Source organism: Durio zibethinus, chromosome 27, assembly GCF_047325235.1.
Source record: "Durio zibethinus cultivar Kanyao isolate XHJ-2024 chromosome 27, ASM4732523v1, whole genome shotgun sequence".
Taxonomy (NCBI): Eukaryota; Viridiplantae; Streptophyta; class Magnoliopsida; order Malvales; family Malvaceae; genus Durio; species Durio zibethinus.
This window is the reverse complement of record NC_143188.1, coordinates 2,711,048-2,732,143: the sequence shown is the minus strand read 5'-3', so window position 1 is coordinate 2,732,143 and position 21,096 is coordinate 2,711,048. Positions and strand designations below refer to the sequence as shown.

Below are 21,096 nucleotides of genomic sequence, written 5' to 3'. Positions count from 1 at the left end.
CGCCAGGCAATCTTAAAAACCAGGCTTACTTTTCAATAGCCAAGCCCAGTATGAAAATTCGGCATCAAATTATGGGCCATACCAGGGCCCAAACAAGGCTTGGAAGCTTCTATATTAAAGCCCCTGAATTCTGTTATTATTTGTTAATAAATAATAGTTAATTTAACTTATTTTTATAAATTATTTGATAAAATTTATATATAATTTTATATCTTTGTAAAATTTTTTATTTATTTGTTAGATGAATGAAACAAGTAAAACTGCATTTACTAAATTTTTTTTTATTTTTAATCTATTCTAACATTTTCTATATTTTTTAATTTCTCAAAAAAAAATTTTACGTGCCTAGGTTTATTTTTATTTTTTGGCAACATATGTCGGTTTATTTAAAAGTTATAAACAAATAATGAGGGCATCCAATAAAATAATAAATTTCTATATCAGAAAGAGAAACCCCTAAACCAGCAAATTCACAACCTTTTTTTTTTTCTTTTTGTTTTTTTCTATTAGGGTTTCCGTGGGTGCCATATCTACAACACTTGCCTGATTGAATTGTTGTAATTTCATCCCCAAATCCCTAATTTCTGCTAAGATTTTCTTGATTCAACAATGGCTACTGCATCAGGTACGTTCTTTATTCCCTCTCCCCCAGTTTCTCCTTTCTGTTTCTTTCGATACCATAAAAAAAAGGAGACCTTTACTTATAAATTTGATCTGATAATTATTTGGGAATTTCAGTGGCATTTAAATCAAGGGAGGATCACCGGAAACAGCTTGAATTAGAAGAAGCTCGAAAAGCGGGGCTTGCTCCGGCTGAAGTCGATGAGGATGGAAAAGAAATTAACCCTCACATTCCTCAGTATATGTCTTCAGCGCCTTGGTATCTTAATGCCGAGAGACCAAGTTTAAAGCATCAAAGGAAATGGAAATCGGATCCCAATTACACCAAATCTTGGTACGATAGAGGTGCAAAGATATTTCAGGCTGATAAATATCGAAAAGGAGCCTGCGAAAAGTAAGTGAATCTTCTCTTTCTTGTTCTTTTATGGATACTCCATACTTGTTCCCCTATCTATCGATGCCTTGTTTTGTGTGTTAATGTGGTTTTAAGGTTTTAACCGAAGCATACATGAAAATTCTTTCTTTATTACAGTTTGATCAATTTTAGTCATTTGGGGTAGAAAAGGAATTGTAATTCTGATTAACAGCGATGGATTCTTGGCTAATGAACCTAAAACTATAGGTTCAAATCTGGTGCAGTGTGACTTATTGCTAATGTGGTGCCTCTTATTGTTTCTTTGAAGCTTCCAGTTAACTTTACTAGAACAGGTTCATGTTTTTAAACTGGCACATTTAGTAGCTTCGCGTTAACTATAGATTTGGAAGCCTTCAAATACATGTTTTAGTTTCCTAGTATGTAATTTCTCATGTGTGAATCTATTTATTAGTAATAAGTTTGTTGAGTTGCTGAGATGAAATTTATTTAGACATGTTTATAGCTAACTGAATTGGGGTAGACTCCAGTGATATGACTTTTTGCTGCCACAACAGGCGCTAGCTGGGTTGTCTTAACTAGATAGAAATTTCTATATTTTCTTTCAAACACAAAGGGTTGAATTTTAGCCATGCATCATTGGAGGAAGCTTATTAATTGACCAAGTTGAAAGTCAGAGTTTAACGCTGTGGCTTATACCCTCTATAATTGTTATATGGGAAAAAAAGTAGTTTAGATGACCTTACTAGTTTATTTTACGTGTGCCCTTGTACTTCAACCTCTGATTATGCCATAATTCATAATTGATTTATTCTTTTTATTGCTTATTGTAGCTGTGGAGCCATGACACATGATGCAAAGTCATGCATGGAGAGACCTCGTAAAAAGGGGGCAAAATGGACAAACATGCACATTGCACCTGATGAAAAGATAGAGACCTTTGAACTGGATTATGATGGCAAGCGGGATCGATGGAATGGTTATGATGCATCCACATATGCTCGTGTCATTGAAAGGTATGAGGCAAGGGATGAGGCTAGAAGGAAGTATCTGAAAGGACAGCAGCTGAAAAAGTTGGAAGAGAAAAATAGTAAAAACAATGGGGAGGGAGAGGTTAGTGAGGAGGATGACGAAGATGATGCTTTGAAGGTTGATGAAGCTAAGGTTGATGAGAGCAAACAAATGGACTTTGCTAAGGTTGAGAAGCGTGTTCGTACCACTGGTGGAGGGAGCACTGGTACTGTCAGGTACATCCATTATACCAACCCTTAGCTGTAAATTTTTTTTTTAACTTATGTTGGTTTTTTAGGAACAAAGTTTCTTCTCTGCAATATAAAAAATAATTCTTACTTCATATTTGCCTTTATCTTTTAGGAATTTGCGTATTCGGGAAGACACAGCAAAATATCTTTTGAACCTTGATGTCAATTCTGCTTATTATGATCCCAAAACTCGATCTATGCGTGAAGATCCTCTTCCTGATGCTGACCCTAATGAAAAGTTCTATGAAGTAAGTGTCTTGCAAAATTTTATCCCTAATTTCTTTCTTATTTATATGCCTTAAAGTTAATTAAATTATGCAATTCTAACTTTTTTATTTGTTACTTTACAGGGTGATAATCAATATAGAATGAGTGGGCAAGCTTTGGAGTTCAAGCAGCTCAATATTCATGCATGGGAAGCATTTGATAAAGGTCAAGATATTCATATGCAGGCTGCTCCATCTCAAGCCGAACTCCTCTTCAGGAATTATAAGGTCATCAAAGAGAAGTTGAAATCAAAGACCAAAGATACCATTATGGAAAAATATGGCAATGCAGCAACTGAAGAAGAGATACCAATGGAGCTTCTCTTGGGACAAAGTGAGAGGCAAGTGGAATATGATCGTGCTGGCAGAGTTATAAAGGGAATGGTACGCAAAAAATTAACTTTCTACATATTCTAGTTAGCTTTTGGTTTTCCCCTTCTGTTGCTTTATTTGTAAGTATTTCTTGTACATTTCTATCTCTTCATATACGTAGACATTGGTTGCCTCATCTTTCCTCTACTCTGTCAGGGAAAAAATTCACAATATCTACATTAACCATTTGGTGTCAATGGTTTTGGTCTTTTGCACTTCTTGCTAAAAGTTTAATGATTTCATCATGCACTTGGTAATGATACGATGTAGGCCAGCAGATGAAAACTGTATTGAGTGGTTAAGGACATTTAAAAGTGAGAGATTTCAGGAAAATATTGGAAATACGTGTCTTCTTGGTCTGGTTTTTGCATCTTTCCTTGTTTAAAGTCATAGAATTTTGTTTCTGACTTGTCTGAAATAATCTTCTCAGCTCTAATGAAGTCTATTAAGTGTTTCTTTCTGGGTTTATCAAGTTATATGAGAATACTTTAGTTCTAATTTATGATTTGATTTTAAATAAGCTCTTTATTTAAATAGTGCTTTCTAACAGTTCTATATTTTCTCTTCTCTCTTCGAACTTTTTCTGTAGGAAACATCCCTTCCAAAAAGCAAGTATGAAGAAGATATTTTCATCAATAACCACACAAGTGTTTGGGGTTCATGGTGGAAGGATCACCAATGGGGCTACAAATGTTGTAAGCAAACAATTCGGAATAGTTACTGTACTGGTGCAGCCGGGATTGAGGCTGCAGAAGCAGCAACAGACTTGATGAAGGCTAATATTGCTCGTAAAGTGTCCTCCGAAGGTGGGTTCTTCCTAGTGTTTGCATGGATGCTTCAAGTCAGACTCATTCATCTAGTGATGATCTTTAATTTCATATTATTGTTGCAAGTAATTTTGGTTCACATAAATTCATCCAATAGAAGCCCGGATGGTGACGCTAGCTTCTATTTTGCATCCCTGAACTTTAAAGAATGTGCTGTTTTTAGTACCATGATTTTCGCTCTGAGTTTATCACTTTCCTCGTTTTTAATCCTTGTATCTGTATTCTGATTGGATTGCCAACTTGATTGCAGATGTCCCTGCTCCTGCAGAGAAGAAACTTGCTACTTGGGGAACAGAGGTTCCTGAGGACCTGGTTCTTGATGAAAAACTTCTCACTGAGGCTCTTAAGAAGGTAAATATGGTGTATGATGTTATTTCTTTCCCGTTGTGTACCAAAAAGAAATTTGTGCATGTTTTTATGCATGTTTTGTCTGACAGGAGGATGAGAGGAGGAGAGAGCAGAAAGATGAAAGAAAGCGCAAGTATAATGTCAAATGGAATGACGAGGTAATGGTCTAATTATCAAGCTAAATTCTCTAGATGTTTGGTGCCTCTTTCAATTAACATTTGTAGGGTTATTTTCTCATATTACTAAATCATATGATGTCTTTTGTAGGTTACGGCTGAGGAAATGGAGGCATATCGGATGAAAAAGATACACCATGATGACCCCATGAAGGACTTCTTAAATTGAAAGCCAACTGAGATATGTTTATAAATGTAGAACTAATAATATGGATGATGTTTTCAGCTTTATGATTATGTTATTGAGTTGTGATAACAATCATGTGTTATGTTTTGTTTGTATAATACAGTAAAAAGTATTATATTAGGTTTCAATGACAAATAGTTAGATTTTCCGTTCTTCGGCCGTGCAGGATCTTTCGTGGAATTTGTATGTAATGTAAAGAGAAAAGAAGGAGAAAGAAAAGAGAGTTTATTTTCAGCCAAAAAATAAATAAATAAATTACTTTTTTGCTTTTTCATTTTTGCAATTTGGAGGGGAATGAAGCACAACTTAAGCTTATTAAAGGTAAATGTTACTGAATGCTGAAGGAAAAAAAAAACAAAGATGAAGTTCCATTTATTTATCAGCAAATGCATAACCAAAATATTCATTGTATAATCCCAAAAAGTGAAAAGAGTAAAAAGAAATCAGACAATCCACTTTATATGTAGGAAAGAAAAGGAACACAATATTCACAAAATTTGAATCCTATCTATACAAAGATAAAAGCCCTTTACGATAAATCAGAAACTTATTCTATGAAAGGAGGGAAAAAAAAAAGAAAGAATCAGTAACCAAAACCTGCAAAGTTTCAATCTGAAAGTTGAAAAGGAGTGAAAATGGATATCAAGCACTTCGGGCCAGCATCTCCTGGAAATCAAGATCACTTCTTTCCTTCTCAAGCTTCCTGTCTTCATGAAACTTGTGTATAAACTCATCTGCTCTTTCATCAACCCCCCTTAGATGGGGTGATTTTGCGACAATAGCCTTGCATGCATCTTCAATTCTATAAATACTACTCTCTTCTACTTTTTCTTTGCCTTTTCTTTGCAAAACCTTGTGGTCATCCCCTTCATTTCGTCTGCTTGTCTCCGCCTGTGGTTCGACACGCTTTGCTTGCATTGACATGGGCTCTGGATAGAGCTGGTCTATATATATAACTTTACGGTTCTTGTGAAGCTGGCTCTGGTAGTGTTGGTAATGGTCGAGGTTGTTGTAGTTATACCGGTGAGGGCGATTGGAGGTATACTTTGAAAGCGTTTCTTGAAGGGTTCAAAGAGACGGAACGAGCAGAACTCAAGGAGGCGATGAGTTGCTGCTTTGATGAAATTTGAGACGTTGAAGTTGTGCAGTTTTGATTTCAGTTTGTTTGTGAAGTTCTTCCAGGCCTTTCTGGCTGGCTTCAGCTTCTTTGCCAGGTTCAAGGGAGGCATCCGATTGTTAGGTTTTGTACAGCAATTATAGCGGATGCTGACACAGTTTTTTGAAAATGAAGAAGATTTATAATGAAGACTTTGGCTCAGGCAATCAATGTTATATGGAAGACGCTTTGATTCCCCTTTCTTCTATATATAATTTTTCTCTCAATTAGGTGACATGAAATGTCCTTTCTTTTGCTTTATATTTGCTGGACTACCACTTTTCAAATGTGGGAGCCAAAGAAATTGAGTTGGGATAGGTTTCTTTGCAATGGCATAGAAAATGGATGTATTTTCTTGGTCAAGCAGTCTTTTAACTTTCGGCAAATTTGGAGGCCAGACTTGGGGGATCAATCTTGGGTCCTAAGTTTATGTGAATGTAGGTTGAAGTCAATATCTTTTAAAATCGCACTAATTCTTTACTTGTTTAGAGGAATCCCACCATAAATTATGATGGTTTGTGGGCTCAGTTTCCCTGGAGTAAAAGGATCATGACTGCATATTACCGGCTATTGATTACAAGGTTAGAGTTTGATTAATTACAAGAGTAAGAGATTAGAATCTCCTAGATTGTTTAAAAAGTATTGGAAATTCATAAGTAGTCAAAACTAAAAGCCAGAAAGATAATTTGAATTTAATTCAGTTAGTTCATATAATTATTGATATCATTCAATAAATTTAAAATTCAAATCTTAATACTTACAATCTTTTATCTTTATTCCTGATTTCTTTTATGTTAAAAAAAAGCCTAAAGAGTTGTTTACCCCAACCCTTGTCCATAATTCACAAATATCTTGCAATTTTACACAATCAAGGTATGAAGTTGGATATATGGATGTTATCATGTTAATAATAGTTAAAAAGAAATTCTTTTTCCTAGCTGATAGTTTATCAGATACGATTTTATCATTCGAAGTTGGGTTCTATTGAAATGTACAGAGAGTTATAGAAAAGTTGAACTACTAATTGATCCAATTTCTGAAGTTTTCCGCTGCTGGAAGCAACATGATACCTTGTTTGATTTGATAATTATTGGAAAACGTTTTCTAAAGTCATGGTAGAAAAAAGGCAAGATTGTTTTATCAGAGGATTTAAAAAGTTATTACCACTAACCACTCTTCTTTTTTTTTTTTACAACCACTAATGCTGTTGTAAGCCATTAATCCAATCAACAGATAGCCCCCCATCTGCTACCAACTGCCATGCCTTGCTGTGGTAGCTTGTTATTTGTTAATAGCACAAAGCCAATAATTCACAATTAGACAAGGAAATGGACAAGACAAAGCCAGGTATTTTGCTTGGGCTCGTGATTTTTTATGCTAGAAACTATTAAATTTAGTACATGATAACTGAAAATAAAAGTTCAACACTTTGTTAACAAGTTTGTCGATGTATTAGCTCTCTACATGAGTTTTACGTATAGTTTCCTAGGACATTTTGGTGGATTAGATAAGCACCCTCCTTGATGACCATTGATCCAAATCCAAAATATACATTGTAGGTTAGCTCCTCTTAGGTTCAGTTTTGTGCTTGTACTCAAGCAGCCTGCGTTCAAGCAACATATGTTTTCCACTGATATGTAATTATGGCATCCAAAATTCTATGGTGAACCCTCTAAGGTCAACTGTTTATTAAAGGAAGAGCCAATATTATAGAAGTTGAGCACTCGGAGGTTCGAGGCTCAACCCCTTTTCATTGATAAAGACCTTCCTGGTCCAAGCCATGTGTGATGTCTGCTGTTATAATTTCATTTTTTTTGGGGGGCCCTCTTTGGTTTTCCACAACTTTTTTTTTTTTTTTTAAATGGTAAGGGAGCTTGGAGTTGCCTTTCCAACTAGTAAAGATGGCAAATAGTTTTCTCTTTCAAGCTTTGCTTTACAGCTCATAGAAAAATCTTACAATTGTTATAGATTCCTAAAGCTTAAGTATCTATCTAGATTTCAATTTCCATCCTTTCCTTCTAGGATTGGAAATATATCTCTTCTTAATCCTCTCTCCATTGAAAACTAACTGGTTTTTTTTTTTTTTTGAAAATTACTTTTAAGATTATGTGATCCTTCATTTTTAAATTCTTATCTTTTTAAATTAATCTAATAATATACCTAAGAGGGACAAGTTTTTTTTAATTAATTCAATTAATTTATACAATTATTTTTTTAAAAAATAATTAACATTCAAATTTTAATATTTACAATTCTTTCATTTCTTCTCAAATTGTGATATTTTTTTTATAAATAATAATAATAATTGACATTTTGAACATTAATCTAAAATATAAAGAAAAACCTTAAATATTTACCATCACAAAAGAAAATAAAATTAGACACTTAATTCTTCTCTCTCTTAATTATCAATAGGAAAAACAATTTAGGGTTTGTTTGGTTTGGAACATGATTTTGTAGAATTTTATCTTATATGACAGTTGTTGAAGAAACATGTTCTTGCAATTATATATTATCAGAAAAAAAAAATGTCACAAATTTTCAAGGCCAAAGCCCAGTGATCCTTCAGTACTTTCTATTGTAAATCCATGGGGCGGATGTGGGCTGGGTTTCAAGAAGCAATTCAGTGGACTAAGTAGTGGTCCAAATTTGAGTTTAGACTGTTATTTATTTTTTTTGTTCTGAAAAATAGTAATTGTTTTTATTATTTGTTTCTTTAAAAATTGCTATAAAATAAATGAAAATGCCAAAAAGAAAATTTTATTTCATTAAAAATAAAATTAATTGAATATAACACAAATTTTGATAAAATTTTTTATATGAGAGTAAAACCATATATTTTGTGTATTCGAATGTTATTCATGAAAATAAAACTTTTAGTTTCTAAATTATCAAGAAAACTAATATTTTTGTAACTTGAGGCACCTTTTTTGGCGAAAAAAAAAAAGAAAATATGCCTCATTTACTTCTTTTTATTTTTAAAAGTGAAAAAGATAATAAAAATAATATCAAATAAACCAAACCTTTTTCAATTCTTCTGTTCTTTTCATCCATTTAATTAGTCGAAAATTATAAGCATTAGCTTCTACAGCTCATGGGTGGATTAAGTTTTTTTTACTGTATTTGATTTTGTCGTTTGATAGAAAATCTTTTGCTTTGAGAAAAACATTTGAATGATAATAAATATTATATCTGATAATTTAAAACGATAATAATATAAATAAAAACATAAAAAATAATATAAATTAAAATTTTTGTAAAAATCATATAAAACATAATATGAATATATAATTATTAATATTTTATAATATATTAATACATGAATTTACGAGTCTAATAAATACTAACAAATTGGAATAATGTTGTCATTGAAATTGCTTCTTTGGTTTTATTGACTTGGTCATGGATAACACTAGTATTATTTTCCGACACACAAAAACAAGGTATGGAATTGTTCCAGTGTTGAATTCACGCCCACTTGGGCATTTTATTCCATACTTTAAACTTTAAACCTAAAAACATCCAATTGCGGGGTAGCCTTCCTGGAGCTTAATCCCTTTGATGCTGTGACCTAGAACCGGGGCTAAACACAGATACCTCCTTCCTACTGTCCTAAAATCTCCTTGCTTCCTCCCTGGAGATATCATAAATTCATCAACACATCTAGTGGCATGGCTCGAATAGCCGATACACGACCAGCAATCTGGTACCTAGAACCGGGGCTAAAAACAGATACCTCCTTCCTACTGTCCTAAAATCTCCTTGCTTCCTCCCTGGAGATATCATAAATTCATCAACAAATCTAGTGGCATGGCTCGAATAGCCGATGCACGACCAGCAATCTGGTTGATCTTGGCGTTAGCGTTAGTCTTGAATGCAATCCATTCCAATCCTTGATTGCCTGCTTTCTTCAACACTGCAAAGTTTTGGGGTACAACTATCATCTGGCCCTCTTCAACCTGCTCATCGAATACAGTCTCCCCATTTTCTCTGACAAATTGACAATTTGAATCCGGCCATTGCCTCTAGTAATGTAAACAATTCTGTGTGCATTGACGTTCCAGTGAGGAGCGTAGAGAGCATTCTGTACATTCATTTTGGACAACCAATCATTAATCTTATAAAAGCATGGAAACCCAGAATTTAGTATGCAATATAGTATAATTTTTCTTACCCTGCAAAGGACTCCTTTCTCAGCACTTAGTTGGAGGAATTGCAGGATAGGGAGGTAATAGCTGTTGACGGTGGTGATGCGTCCGGCTCGACGCTCCTGGGTTGAATATATCAGCAAGTGATGGATTATCAATCTGGTGTTTTAGGTTCATAGTGCAGAATGTTTCCTCTAACCCGTTGGAACTTTCTCCTCTCCTTCCCCTTCTTCCTTGTTTCTTTGTCCTCTCTCTTGTTCTTGTTCCTGCTCTTCTTCTTCCTCCTCTTCACTTTCTTGTTGAGTCTGTTCTTCCTCTTCTCTTTACGGGCTTACAACCTTAAAGTCACGCTGAGCTTTGACAATGGCTCCCTTGTTATCTTTTTGATTCTGCAACTTCCTTACTAGCTTGGAGTCAATGCCGACAACCTCTTCCAGGAGCTGCTTCTCAAAGCCATTTAAGATACCGTTTCCACTGGTTCCTTCCTGTTCCTGTTCCTGTTCCTGGCCTCTGCGGCTTCGGCCTTGGCTTCTATCTCTGCTCTGACTCTGACGCTGACCTCTCCTGCTAATTTTCTTGTGATTGTAATTAATTTTCTTGTTTCTTATGGAGAATGTATTAATGGGTTTTCCCTTTTCTCATCTTTTATTAGTGCTTGCTTTGGCTAAAATAAGACAATAAAATCCCATTCCTAACGAAAAGAACAGAACTCCAAAGTCCATACATAACAAAGTCTATAACAAAGCCCCGACTCTCAAAAAATGCAAGCCAAAGAACTATCTAAAGCCGAGTTATCACCAATTAGAATACAATCCAAAGTTCCTTGGTCAGGTTCTTATTTATAATTAATTAATTAAATTGAGTATACGAGTAAATTGCACCATAGATTCATAATTTTTGTATAATTTTTTTATCCATAACTTTTTAAAAACATTCCAAATTCGATTGTCATTCAAATATGACTGAATTTATCACTTCTGTTAATGTGAATGTCCATGTTTCAAACAAGATTGGTCCATTTGATTTTTGGGTTGAAAATTGTGCTGCATGAACGTTTGAATGGCATTGACATGATTTATTTCGTTAAAATTTTAATGAATAATTGATAAAATAAATGAATTAAAAATATTTTTAAAGATCATGAATCTTGAAATATCACCAAAAGGTCTTGATGCATTTTACTCAACCTAATTGTTTTTTTTTTTTGGAGCGCGAGATATAAGCACAACAGCATACCATATATATGAATCCTAATATATATGCGTCAACTTCCTTGCCTCTTAGAGATTTCATATGAATACCTCAGCGCAATCTCCGGTATGGTCCGAATAGCTGAGACATGTCTGGCAATAGGGCTAATGCTGCTAATATTTTTAGGTGGTTTAGCGTTTTTGATGAAACCAACAAACTCTAATCCTTGGCTGCCTGCTTTCTTCGCAGCTGACAAGTTCTTTGGTATGGTTATAATCTGACCCTTCTCAACCCGTTTGTCGAATACCATCTCTCCACTCTCTCCCATGATTTGGAGCCTGCCACTGCCTTTGGTGATGTTGACTATGATCGATGCGTTGACGATCAAATCAGACGCACGAATTGTTTTCTGCACATGTTAATTAGCTAAGAAATGTATCATTAGTAAATTTTGCATACAAAATGGTAATTGAGGAAGAAAATTTGCACAGCTAACATCTTGAAATTTTCTTTTGTTACCTTGTTGATGACTCCTGTCACAGCGCTAAGAAGGATAACTTGAGAATTGGTAGGTTGAGGCTGTTGTGGTCAATTATCGACCATGGCAGTGAATAGCTTCAGCAAACAAAGGATGGGTTGGGGGCTTTAGCTTCATCGAGCAGAAACTTTCCTCCAAGCCATGTGGTTTCCTTTGCTTTCCTAGTTCTGTTTCCTGTTCTTCCTCTTCTTCTTGAAACTGCCTCCAGTCCACATCATGCGGATGCTTGACTCGTACAGTGGTTCCCCTACTATCGTTTCCATTTTGCAGCTTCTTTGCAAGCTTGGGGTCAATGCCAAAAGATGCAGCCACCATCTCTTCATCTGAATTGCATAGCAAACATATATCACTGCTCTGCCTTTCCTGCTGGCTAGCCTGCCCTCAAGGATTGTCAGCAAGACCAAATCTCTGAATCCCAAAAATATTAACAAAAATTAATTACCAATATCTCAACAAGAATATGGTTGTAGTTTTAATCGGTTATTACCTTGAGTGTTTGTTTTGGTTAGGCGACGATTGCGACTAAAACGAAATCAGATTCACCGGCACTGTAATCCCAGTCGGCTACTCCCGCTGCCTGGACTCGATGAAAGACTCCAAACTTCTGATGATGCCGGTCCTTTTGCTGCTCACATTGGGACTGTGATTCAGCTTTCTGCTTATCAGCACAACTTGGGAAAATCGTTCCAACAATTGCCTTTCCTGCATAGTGATAACAATTCAAAGCAAAATGAAACGATTAACGTGTTAGAACTTAAAACCAAGAAGTTTGAGCATGGTCCCAATGTAAATAGTCTGATTACTATATACGAGCCTTGAACCGCATAGACTAGCTTATGAACGTTGGCTAATGAGGCTAATGAAGGCATCAGAAGGCTTTCGCTATGAATTGTATGGCGATGGGCAACAACACCGAGACACCGCAATTGTTCATCATCTTGGTCCCAGGGCTCGAGGAAACCGGCCTCTCATTTGATCCTGTCTTTTGGTTCTGGAGCTTGTAAGTGTTTGATTTGGCATTCACGAGCTTGGTAGTTTGGTAGGCTGCTTGCTGCCTTGCTCTATGTGAGGAAAGCATCCATGAAAGAGGAAAAGAAAGCATATGCTAAGAGAGAATAAAGAAGAGGCAGCCATGAATTTCAATGACTGAATCATTAGAAGAAAGGAGTGTCGGGGATATTATTTAAAGAGGAAGTAAGATGAGAAAAAGGTTTGGATGTGGCGAATGGTATGGTTCGGTGAAGTAGTTTGTTTTTGTTAGCAAAATAGGGTTTAGCCCCATGTAATTGGTTTTGGATCAATCAAAAGCCATGAGCCTTGGTCTTTTTTTTTTACACATAACCCTAGCTACTTAATAAAAAGAGATGGTTTGTTTTAAGTCGTGTCGCAAACCAAAAAGAGAAAGAAAAAAAGTCAGGAAAAATATAGAGAAGAAGGAGAAGGGAGAGTTGGTTGAACGGAAGTCAATCTATGGTCCGATTGAGCTGAAACGTTGTTAACGGGTTTATAATTCAGAGTTCTACATTCTGAACGGTAAATATTGGGTTTCAAGTTCTCTAGGAACAAATCCATGGTGTATTTGTTAAGTCACTTATTTTGTGAGATTTCTCCAATTGTCTCTCTAGTTGTTGATTAGCTCTAGTTTTAACTAGAGAAAAACTTTGTATATCCATTATTTGATAGTGGAGATTTTTCTAGTGGTTCGTGATTTTTTTTCTCTACACTGGAGGGTTTTTCACGTAAATCTTGGTGTGTTTTATTTTTTCTATGTTTTTTTGTTATTGATTATTATCTATTGCTGTGGATTTATTATGATGTATTATTTCTGTGTTATTGTGTTTATTACTTTTCACCTAACAAGTGGTATCAAAAAGAGGATTATTTTTTAGATAACGATATAGAAGCAGCCCAAGATAAAAGTAAATTTTGTTTGAGATCATAAAAGGTGATACAAGTTTTCATGATAAAATTGATAGTATTAAATTATTCACTTTGCAAGCTTATGATGGAAGATAATTTATACTACAAAGATTTGTATGAGCCAATATTGAGTGATTCAACTAAACTAGCAGATATGAAAGATGAAAGCTGAAAGCAGTTAGGCAGAAAGACGCTGGCTATAATAAAAAAATTGGTTGATATCAACGTGTTCCATCATGAAGCGCAAGAGGCAAATGCCTACATTATTTGAAAAAAATTGATAGCATTGTATGAGAGAAAAATATGTATAAATAAAGTTATGTTTGTTAAAAAGCTTGCAACTTTATAGTACATGGATTGACGATCAATTATAGAGTACTTGAGTAATTTTTAAGATATATTCAATCGGATGACTATTATGGAGCTTAAGATAGATGATGAAATGAAAGCGTTGTTTCTTTTGGGTTCATTGCCAGATAGCTGGAATACTCTAGTTATGATTGTTCTTAATTCAGCTCTTGATTATAAGGTGACATTGGAAATGGTAAAGGATAATATGCTTAATGAAGAAGTAAGATAAAAAGATGTAGACCTTGGGAATCGAGCTCTGGTCACAGAAAACAAGAGTAAAAACATCGACAGAGGTTAGAACTCAAAAGGTAATAGTAAGTTTAAAGATAGATCCAAATACAAAGATAAAGTAAAGTGTTTTCATTGTGGTAAGGTAGGTCATATAAAATGACAGTGTAAAATCTTGAAGCAAGAGCTAAAAGATGAGAAAGGTAAGAGTTCAGAGGATGACAATGTTGCAGTAGTGAATTCAAATAATGATTCAGTTACTTGAATTTGTACACATGGTAATTATAATCATGTTAGTGATCTTGGCGTTGAGTGGATAATTGACATATGAGCGGCATATCATTGTGTTCCTAAGAGAGAGTTGTTTACAACTTATAAAGTAAGAGACTTTGATTGCACCAAGATGAGAAACAAAAGTATGTCACAGATTATTGAGATTAGTGATATTATTGTACAAACTAATACATGTTGCATGTTGATTTTAAGGGATGTCAGACATATTCTGGATATGAAAATAAACTTGTTTGCTATTAATGTCCTTGATAAGGAAGGATATGAGAGTTGACAAACGAATGGATAGTGAAAACTTCTTAAAAGATCTATGGTAATTATAAGGGAAAAATTATGTTGCACAATGTATAAGACATAGATGCAATTAAATGGCAACCACGTAAATACCGTTGAGGATGATGCTTTAGCAAACTTGTGACACAAAAGGCTGGCACACATGAGCAAGAAGGAGTTACAGATTTTAGCAAGGCAGTCTTTTATTTTCTTAACTAAAGGTATGTCTCTCAATTCATATGATTATTGTTTGTTTGATAAATATTGTAGGGTTTCTTTTCATAAGAGTTCTCAGAGAAAAAAATAGAATGAAATTGATTTATTCTGATGTATGTGGTCCCGTTAAGGTTGAGTCATTAGGTGATAGCAAATATTTTGTTACTTTTATTAATGATGCTTCATGTAAGACTTGTGTGTATATGTTGAAATACAAAAACTAAGTATTACGGTATTTTTAAAAATTTCATGCCATGGTTGAAAGGATGATAGGGTTGCCCTTGAAGTATATTTGGATTGATAATGGTGGGGAATACACATCCAAAAACTTTAAAGAATATTGTTCAAAGCATGGGATCAGGCATGAGATGACAAAACCTAGAACACCGTAGCATAATGGTACAGCTGAAAGGATGAACTACACCATTATGAAAAAGGTCAGATATATGTTAAGGATGGCAAAATTACTAAAGTCATTATGAGGTGAAGCAGTCAACATAGCTTGTTATTTGCTTAATAGATCACCATCAATTCCTTTGGGCTTTGACATTCTAAAAAAAATATAGACAGAGAAAGATACTTCATACTCTCATTTGAAAGTTTTCAGGTGTAAAGCATTTATGTATGTGCTAAAAGAGTAGAGGTCAAAGCTTGACAGTAAAGCCACACAATCTGTGTTTGTAGAATATGGTGATGAGAAATTTGGTTACAAGGTATGAGATCCAATGAAGAGAAAGACAATCAAAAGCAAAGATGTGATCTTTCATGAAAAAGAAATCGTAGTAAACCTTGAGAAAAATAAGAAAACTACACAAGTTACTGTTACATGTGATGTTTCAATATCGATAAAGGTTCCACAGAAAAAAGCCATAAATGGTGAAAATGAGCAAGAAACAGAACTTAAGGATATAAATGAGCCAGCCATAATTAGTGATGAGCCAGATGTAATCAGTTTTGAGTAAAAGAAGCAATCTTCTCTACCTGAAAGTGTTGAGCAGGGAGAGCTACTTTCAGCATCAAATGATGTAATGTCTTAGCCTAAGAGATCTATTAGAGAATACAGACAATCTACCAGGTATATAAGTTCAAATTTTATTTTAGTTACCAGTGAGAGGGAGCTAGAGAGCTTTCAAGATGTACAAGTTACTCTGGATCGAGAGCACTGGTTAAAAGTAATAAAAGAAGAGATAGAGTCATTACGAAAAAATGATACTTATGATCTTGTTAAACTTTCGAAATGGAAGAAGTCGTTGAAAAATAAATGGGTATTCAAGTTGAAAAAAATGGTGATAAGCTAGTGAGGTACAAAGCTCGATTGATGGTGAAATATTATTTTAGTTACCAGTGAAAGGGAGCTAGAGAGCTTTCAAGATGTACAAGCTACTCTGGATCGAGAGCACTGGTTAAAAGTAATGAAAAAAGAGATAGAGTCATTACGAAAAAATGATACTTATGATCTTGTTAAACTTTCGAAAGGAAAGAAGTCATTGAAAAATAAATGGGTATTCAAGTTGAAAAAAAATGGTGATAAGCTAGTGAGGTACAAAGTTCGATTGGTGGTGAAATATTTTTTTAAAAAACTAGACATTGATTTTGCTGAGATCTTCTCTCCAATTGTGAAGATGAGTTTCATTCGAGTGGTGTTAAGATTAGCAACTAGTTTAAATCTTGAGCTTGAGTAACTTGATGTTAAAATTGCATTCTTGCATGGTGACTTGTAAGAGGATATTTACATGAAAAAATTTGTATGGCTTGAAACAAGCTCCGTAACAGTGGTACAAGAAGTTTGATTCTTTTATAGTGAGTCACAGTTATAAAAGAATGGCAGCGAATCCTTGTGTGTATGTCAAAAAAAATTTTTGATGGTAACTTCATTATTCTCTTATTATATGTTGATAATATATTAATTGTGGGACAAAATGCTGGTATGGTTTGCGGGCTGAAAGAACAATTATCTAAGTCATTTGACATAAAAAATTTAGGTCCACCAAAATAGATTCTCAATATAGATATTATTCGGGATAGGAGAGCTAAAAAGTTGTAGTTGTCACAGGAAAAATATGTTGAACGAGTACTTAATAGATTCAATATGCAACATGCTAAATCAATTAGCAGTCCACTTGCCATCCATTTTCATCTGAGTAAGAAATCTTGTTTGGTGTTTAAGGAAGAGCAACTAGCTATATCTAGTATTCTTTATTCTTTTACAGTTGATTTTTTAATGTATCTTATGGTTTATACATGGCCTGACATTGCTCATACAATTGGTGCAATGAGCAGATTTCTTTCTAATCTAGAAAAAGTTCGTTGGAAAATAGTGAAATAGATTTTTAGATATTTGAAGGGAACCTAAAAAATGTGCTTGAGTTATGGAGTTTCACAACCAATTCTAAAAGGGTTTACTGATGCTGACATGGTAGGTGATCTTGAAGGTAGGAAATCTACTTTAAGGTATTTGTTTACTTTTGCAGGAAGAGATGTATCTTAGCAGTCTATGTTACAAAAGTGTGTTGTTTTATCAACTACAAAGGTTAAGATTGCAGCAACCGAAGCAAATAAAGAAATACTTTGGATGAAATATTTTCTTTTTGAATTAGGGTTGAATCAGAAAGAATATGTGATATTTTGTGATAGTCAGAGTGCTTTAGCTTTACGTACGAATGTCATGTTTCATGCTAAAATGAAGCACATTGATGTTAGATATCACTGGTTACGTTCAATGATTGAGGAATAGCGGATGCTGTTTAAGAAAGTTTATACTGATAAGAATGCAACATATATATTGACTAAGATATTTCTCATAGAAAAGCTTGAGCTCTATAGTAACTTGATCAGAATGAGTTTCTTGGCTAAGAAAAGTTCCAAATAAAATTGCTATGGTGATGAATCTTTTTCTAATGGGGCTAGAAGGGGAGATTGTTAGAAAAATAAGGTCCAGCCTCATGTAATTAGTTTTGGACCAATCAAAGGCCATGGGTCTTGGTCTTTCTTTTTACATAGAGCCCTAACTACTTAATAAAAAGAGGTGGGATTGTTTTAAGGTGGTGTCGTAAACCAAGAAGAGAAAGAAGAAAAGCCAAAAAAAATAGAGAGAAAAAAGAAAAAAGAGAGTTGGTTTAACAGATGTCAATTCGTGGTCTGATTAAGCTAAAACTTTGTCAACAGATTTATGATTCAAAGTTCTACATTCTGAATGGTGAAGATCAGGTTTGAATCTCTCTAGGAAGAAATCTAGGATATATTTGTTAAGCACCTATTTAGTGAGTTTCTCAAATTGTTTCTCTAGTTGTTGATTAGCTCTAGTTTTAGCTAGAGAAAAATTTTGTATATCTATTATTTAATAGTGAGATTTTTCTGGTGGTCCATGATTTTTTTTCTCTACATTAGATTTTCATGTAAATCTTGGTGTACTTTATTTTTTTTTACATTTTTTTATTATTGATCGTTATCTATTGCTATGGGTTTATTACGATATATTGCTTTTACGCTATTGTGTTTATTGCTTTTGGCCCAATAGTTTTTTACTGAACTAAGCTTGGAATCACATTTTACTGAAGTTGCATCGTATCTGTTAGATGCCATTTTTATTGAGCTAAGCTCTAAATTAGTTTTTAAATAATCTTTTATGGAGTTAAGCAACCTCACATCAGATCTAATGAATATTATTATGATTATTATTATTATTATTATTATTATTTTGAACTAAGCTCTAAATCACTTTTTGAATGACATTTTTGATATAATGCGCTAAGATCTTATTTCTTGCCACTCTCTCCCATGAATCGATGACTACATGCTGCGGCCTTTGGTAATTTAAATTATGTTAGATGCAGTGGCGACCAAATATGAATTGAATTATGTAGATGTTAAGACAATGATGGAGATAAACTTCATTTTATTTAACTTAGCTTGCTTACAAAACTTACATTTTCTCGCACATACAAATACATGCAAGTTAGAGAAACTACGCTTCCATGCTCACTAAGGCAAGGATTCAAATAGCAATTTAATAGCAGAATAGCAATCGTAAAATTACAGTAGCGCCACCACCCGCTATCGCTATTGGACAAAATGCGATTGAAAAATTCATTTACAGCAAAAACGGAGCATAACGACCGTAAAATAAAGGCGTAATGGGAAATAGCAGCAATAACGGTCCGTTATTGCCGTTATTCCATTTTTCTACTCATGGATCTAATAGTTTAAGAAAAAAACAAAATTTCAACTCTACAGAATAAAAAAATAAGCCTGCAAAAGTTAAAGTAAAAGCAAAAACAAAAAATAAAATTCAGAATCTCATATATTTAGCATCAAAATTAATCTAAAAATGAGCTAGAAAATAGACGAATTATTTCAAGTTTCAACTATTCAATCGGCACTTCGACACCCAAATTCAAATCAGCCTCAAGTTTTCAATCAATATTCAATATCAAATAAGGTAAGAAAAGAAAGTTAAATTACCTTCTTCTTTTTTTACAAAATTTTTGTAAAATGATGTCTATTGTGAGAGTTTGAAAGAGACGAACGAGGTATTCCGTAAGTACTAAGCAAGTGATAATGATGAAGAGATGCGAGAGAAAATAAAAGATGAAAAAAAAAAGAGAAAAGAAGAAAATTCTAAAAAGCCAAGCTCTGGAAGCACAAAAAAGATGAATAGAAGAGAGCAAGCTACATTTCTAGATAGGTATGTTAGAATTAAACAAATTGAGGGATATTGGGGCACGTGGGGAGGGATTAGGTGTGGTGGGGCGTTGGGGGGTAGGGGTTGAATTTTTTATTTAATTTTGTAATTAATTTTTGAAAATTTTTTAGATAAAATTTAATTAGAGGTTTTGAAAATTTATAATTAGAAAAAAAGAGATTAATAATTTAATATAATATATATATATATATATATATATATAGATTTTAGATGAAAATTTTTGATAAATTTTTTTGTATAAATTAGATGAAAAATAATTAAAATTAAATATTATATTTTGATTGTGCTATATATTAATTTATAATTTTGTATATGAATTTTAATATTTTATTTGTTGTTTTGATATTTATACTGTTATCAATTCTTTTGTTATTACATTAATTCTTGTTATTTTTGTGTAATTATTGAAGATTGTATTTATTATATAATTATTGAAAGTTATTTGTGATAAAAAAATTATATCAATTAGTGTATCAAAAAGTTTAAGTTACTTAATAAATTTAGCATTTTATGATCTATTACTCTTATTAAGATTAAAAACTAAAAAATAAAAAATATAAGTTTGAAAATTTTATTAAAATATAAGTTTTAAAATTTTTAATTTTTGAAATTTTTTTAGATAAAATCTAATTAGAGGGATTGAAGATTTATAATTAAAAAAATTAAGGGATTAATAATTTAATATGATATATATAGAGATTTTTAGATGAAAATTTTTGATAAATTTTTTTGTATAAGTTAGACGAAAATTAATTAAAATTAAATATTATATTTTGATTGTGTTATATATTAATTTATAATTTTGTATATGAAATTTAATAATTTTTTTTACATTAGTTATGGACAAACTCACTAGACATATCCAAGGTAAGGTGCCATGGTGTATGTTGTTTGTTGATGATATAGTCTTAGTTGCTAAAACTTGTGATGCTCTTAATACGAAATTAGAATTATGAAGGAGTACATTGGAGTCTCAAGGTTTTAAATTGAGTAGATCTAAAACTTAACATATGGAATGCAAGTTTAGTAGTCACAAGGAAGTAGGTACTAGTGTATTTAAGTTGGATAGTGAGGGAGTACTAAAGAGTAGCCAGTTTCAATATTTGGGATCAATTATTCAGAGCGATGGTGAGATAGAAGTAGATGTCCACATAGGATTCAAGTAGGATGAGCGAGGTGGTGAAGTACTTCAGGTGTTTTGTGTGATTGCAACATGTCTTTAAAGTTAAAAGCAAAGTTGTATAAAATAACTGTAAGGCATGCATTACCATATGGAATTGAGTGTTGGGTTGTTAAGAAACAACATGAGAAGAAAATGAATGTAGCGGAGATGATGATTCTTAGATGGATGTGTGGTAAGTCTAAAAGAGACAAAATAAAAAATGAAGAGATTCGAAAAAAATTAGGAGTAGTCTAAATTGAAGAGAAAATGAGAGAGGACCATTTGTGATGGTTTGGACATGTGAAACGTAAGCTTAACTGTGCATCGGTTAAGAGAATTGAGTCTTTAGATCTAGGAGAGATCAAAATATCTAGAGATAAATCACGAAAGATACGGATACAACTAATAAAAAATGACATGATGGTTAAAGAGTTAAATAAAAAGGTGGTTGTTGATAGAAATGAGTGGTGCAATAAGATTCAAACTAT

The 21,096-nt window shown here is 33.4% G+C and overlaps 1 protein-coding gene and 2 pseudogenes across 1 annotated transcript; 1 reads left to right on the top strand and 2 right to left on the bottom strand.

The window, feature by feature from the left end:
• Window positions 1–426: 426 nt before the first annotated feature.
• On the top strand, window positions 427–4,640 carry LOC111279260 (pre-mRNA-splicing factor SLU7). Its single transcript, XM_022866236.2, has 9 exons — window positions 427–625; window positions 739–1,015; window positions 1,828–2,241; window positions 2,369–2,504; window positions 2,607–2,906; window positions 3,484–3,700; window positions 3,972–4,072; window positions 4,159–4,227; window positions 4,337–4,640. Exons 1-9 carry the CDS (start codon window positions 610–612, stop codon window positions 4,412–4,414), a joined length of 1,608 nt encoding a protein of 535 aa, XP_022721971.2. The 5' UTR covers window positions 427–609; the 3' UTR covers window positions 4,415–4,640.
• A 296-nt stretch (window positions 4,641–4,936) lies between these two features.
• Window positions 4,937–5,811, bottom strand: LOC111279336 (uncharacterized; annotated as a pseudogene).
• Window positions 5,812–8,913: 3,102 nt separating this feature from the next.
• On the bottom strand, window positions 8,914–12,567 carry LOC111279335 (uncharacterized; annotated as a pseudogene).
• Between the last annotated feature and the right edge of the window lie 8,529 nt (window positions 12,568–21,096).